This window comes from Haliaeetus leucocephalus, unplaced genomic scaffold (assembly GCF_000737465.1).
Source record: "Haliaeetus leucocephalus isolate CR32 unplaced genomic scaffold, Haliaeetus_leucocephalus-4.0 Scaffold906, whole genome shotgun sequence".
NCBI lineage: Eukaryota > Metazoa > Chordata > Aves > Accipitriformes > Accipitridae > Haliaeetus > Haliaeetus leucocephalus.
In genome coordinates this window covers 1,980,455-1,984,406 of record NW_010973342.1, presented here as the reverse complement: position 1 = coordinate 1,984,406, position 3,952 = coordinate 1,980,455, and the positions used below count along the sequence as shown (strand labels likewise).

General features: G+C 45.4%; 1 protein-coding gene across 1 annotated transcript in view; it reads right to left on the bottom strand.

Annotated features, from left to right (window-relative positions):
• Positions 1-777, bottom strand: part of SORCS2 (sortilin-related VPS10 domain containing receptor 2) — a 571,075-nt gene extending 570,298 nt beyond the window's left edge. The window contains exons 1-2 of the mRNA XM_010583547.1: positions 766-777; positions 416-576 (exon numbers count right to left, since the gene is read on the bottom strand). Coding sequence (XP_010581849.1) covers positions 416-576; positions 766-777 — 173 coding nt within the window. The remainder of the gene's footprint in view (positions 1-415; positions 577-765) is intronic.
• Between the last annotated feature and the right edge of the window lie 3,175 nt (positions 778-3,952).

Genomic DNA, 3,952 nt, shown 5'->3' with positions numbered 1-3,952 from the left:
GGGGCGGGGAGGTCTCCGCCGCCGAGGCGGGAACGTCCCGGCAGCGGCCGAGCCCGCCGGCTGTGAAGTTTCCACGCTGGAGCTCCGGGGAAGGGCGTTCGGAGAGCGCTGCGAGGAAGATCCGCCGGCCCCGCGGGGAGGGCGCGCCACGGGCCGAGGGTGGCTGGGGGCCAGCACGCGAGCCCTGCCTCTGCCGGCACAGCGGATGGCCCTGGTCGGGCCCGTGAGTCCCAGGAGGATGCCGTGAAGAAAGTCAGAAGGGCTCTGTTTGCCAGCGGCTGGAAGCCGAGGAGCAAACGGAGCAGGTGCAAAAACAGGATTCTTGTGATTAAGACGAGACGTGCTGCCGTGGAGGACGGGAGCCTGCCCTTTCTTCGGCCCCTCAGCTCCCGGGAGGGAGCCACCAGGCTCTCACCTGCACTGTCCACGGCCGGTTGCTAATCCAGGATTGCCCACTGTGCGGACGGGTGACGCGTAACTTGTGACCGATCCGTGGAAGCACCGGGGAATAAATGCTCGGGGCAGCGTGGGCACGGCCAGGAGGGGCAACGGCTGGGGCTGTGCAGCATGGCGTGACTCAGAACAGACAGGTGGAAGAAGACTGAGGCGTCACAGACGGGATGCTCTTCCTGCTCCACTGCAGCGTGCTGCGCACCGGTGAATACACTGGGGCTCGTGAGGCGGTTTGATGCTGTGAGAGGCAGCAGGGTAGAATCACAGGGTAATTGAGGTTGGCAGGGACCTCCGGAGCATTCCCGGTCCAACCTGCTGCGCCATCCAGGGCCAGCTCTGAAGCCGAATCTAACTTCACAGTAAGATAAGGTTGCTCAGGCCTAAATGTCAGAAAACACGCTTGAATGACCACCAAGGGAAGTAATGACTCCAGCTACAGGCAGACACGTTAGATGACACCTAACAGAACAGATCTGGGCTGGGCAAAACCAGGGTGAGTGAAGTTAGTAAACCAGCTTTAGTTGTAATCTGCCTTTACCCTAATGGCCTAGAAAATTAGGATTACAAAGGCTTTTCTAGGAAGATTAATAGAAAAAATAGTATCCACTGGTTTAACTATACCATTTACAGGCCTGGGATGACTACCGTAATGACCTAAAGTAACCCGGGCATCCCAAATGCATGTAAAAATGACTTTCAGCAAGCTATATGATTACGTATTAGCTGTACGCCTTCAGTGCTAGGAGACTTCTGGTAACCTGCCCTGTTATTACTGTAGTGGCTCAAACTATAAGGCAGCTTCAAATTCAGGATGACTCTCACATTTCAAAAAGAATACAGATTAAAAATAATTTAAACAAATAATCCTATGTGCTTTTTCCGCAGCTCCTAATAAATTCTTCTTTCGGAGTCCCAAGCGCAGCCCCACAGCCTCAAAACAGCCTCTGCGCAGCCTTCCCCTCATTCCTCCAGCACTGTATCTGAATTAACAGAAGGAATTGCACCTCCTCTGGGAATTTCCAGCTGCCAATTTCGGAGATTCTGCCCCGAACACCCTGCCAGCAGGAGCCTGGGCAGCCCGCAGGAACTCAGGCAGGCAGCACCACCTGGCCCAGGTCACCAGAAGCTACCCCTGGGACTCTTGAAGGGGCCATATATTAAATTCATTCCTGAAGCACTTTACATCTTGTGTAAAAAGCAAGCCGATTTGTTTTTTTCCAAATCTTGATTTCTGGAGGCAATACTGAAAGCTCAGAAGGACTAGGAGAAGCTATAGGGAGCTGGTTTCCTCACAGTGTCTTATCCCTCTGAACCACAACCCTTGTAAGGGGAAAAACACCTGGTTTTAAGTGGGCAGAAAGTTAGTTTTCTATACGAAACCCCCTTGACTTTGCAAACTGGTCTCAGTGACAGCTGGTGGTCAAACGCTTGTTTGAATCATTGCTGTTTGGACATGTTCTTTAGGGCACAGAAATTAGGCAGTGATTCAACAGTTCACAGAAGACACACGAGTGGAAAGGCATTCCTGCTGGGGTAACACTTGCATGTTGAGCGTGTCACCTTCCATCTTTTGCACCTCTGCACCTCTGAATTGTTAAGAAAACACTGATTGACCACAATCGTTATCAACTAACATGAAGGGGTGATTTCTCCATTATTAGGAATTCAATAATTTTGATCCTGACATCATGGCCTATCTCGTGTGAAACTGTAAAGATTACTCAACATTTGTAGAATAACCTAAAAATACTCAGAATAGATGGAAGGGCCTGAGTACCTACATATTAAAACTGGCATACAAACCCTAATACTGCATCTGAATGAATACAGTTGGACTTTGTCATGCTTATCCATTCTGTATTCACCACAGTGTTTGACAGGTAGGGCTCCCAGTGAGCAGCACATAAGAGATTATAACATCCACATTCCTAAGAGTCAGGCTCTTTGTATCTGTCAGTAACTGACATTTCCCACAATGAGACCTAAAAAGAAAAAGAAAACCAAGCAGTAGTTCTAGAACTAATGAAGCCTCATTTCCTCCAGCCTTGCATCTTATGGTCAACTGCAAGATCTGCTTGAATCTTTTCCCAGTGTCGGAATATCTTTGCCATGTATCTTCACAGGAACCTAACAAATCCACTAATAAAGTCCTCCTTGTCTGCCCAGTCACAAAACTTGTCATTTATTTTTGTGACTTCCCTCTGTTTGCCAATTTAGTTGAAATTGTCTTACAAGTTCAGAAGATGTTGACCAAGGTTGATGGACAGACACACAGCCCAACTGATTGCTCACTGACAAAGAATAATTGCACAGGCCTTTCATTATTAGGCAAGTCAAGTAAAAATCTCACCTGAAGGATGCTAAAGCAGAGAGAAATGGATGTAGTTCTTATTTCTCTGTATGAATTGTGAGATTTGAGTACCTAGGGAGGAATCACTCAACCTACCACTCCGCTTATCACTAATTGAATCCCTTAGTATCAGGCTCTTAAGAGGTCAAGGATTAAATGGAACTGAAAGTAACTTGTCTGTTTTCTCTCCTTTAGAGATTATCATAACCAAGACAGATGTGTGGGCAATCCTATGAAAATCTTTGCACCACCTCTTGTCTCTGCAATAGACATTCTCAGGATAAATAAAGAGAACTTCTGCCACTAAGTGAAAGGCTTTTACCTGGCCACTTCTTCAATGGCTGTTGAAGCTGGTTTTACATCAACCTGATTAATACACATCTACTGAATCTTCCAATCTAATAAATAATGCATATTTAATATATCAGTAATTCACAATAATAAAATTTTGTAACTCTAGACGAGGGATATGGTAGCAACAATACCTGTATTCCATTATATCACTACTGTGTACACTTAACGACAGCATAGTTTCAAAATATGAGTATTGAGCAGATTGGATGAGAAGGCTGAGGTCTGCAAAACTGGAAAGGAAGTTTCATTATGTAACTCCCATTAATGTCATTCAAAGTCCTGTAGCTAAAGCACTTAAGAGGTAAAACCATGTATTTGTTTTGTCCAAAGTCAGGGGACCACATCACAGATCAGGGTCCAATTGCATTAGGTAGGTATTGTACAAAAAGAGAAAACAAAGGTTGATCCAGCTTCATAAAAATGTTTGGTTATGCAAAGGATGATCAAAATAACACACTTCTAGTGCAAAGCATGACCAGAATATTTAATTACTTCAAATTCTGTTGTGACTATTCCAGCTGAAACACAAACAGAAGAGAAGAGAATTGCTGCTGATTTTTTATAGGTTTGTTAACATCAAGTATGTTAATAAAGGAAGGAAGCTAATTTACAGACCAGTGAGTGTAATTTTGTCTAGAAAGCTCAAGCAAGCTAAGCAATGTAAGAGACCAACTCTGAGAAGCAAAGGGCTTTCCCAGTTTCAAAGCTTGTTTAACTGGAACTTAAGGGTTGCCAAAAAGCTAGTTTAGACTGAGTTTAAGGATCCTAAAACAAAGAGGCTTCCCTAAATTTGTC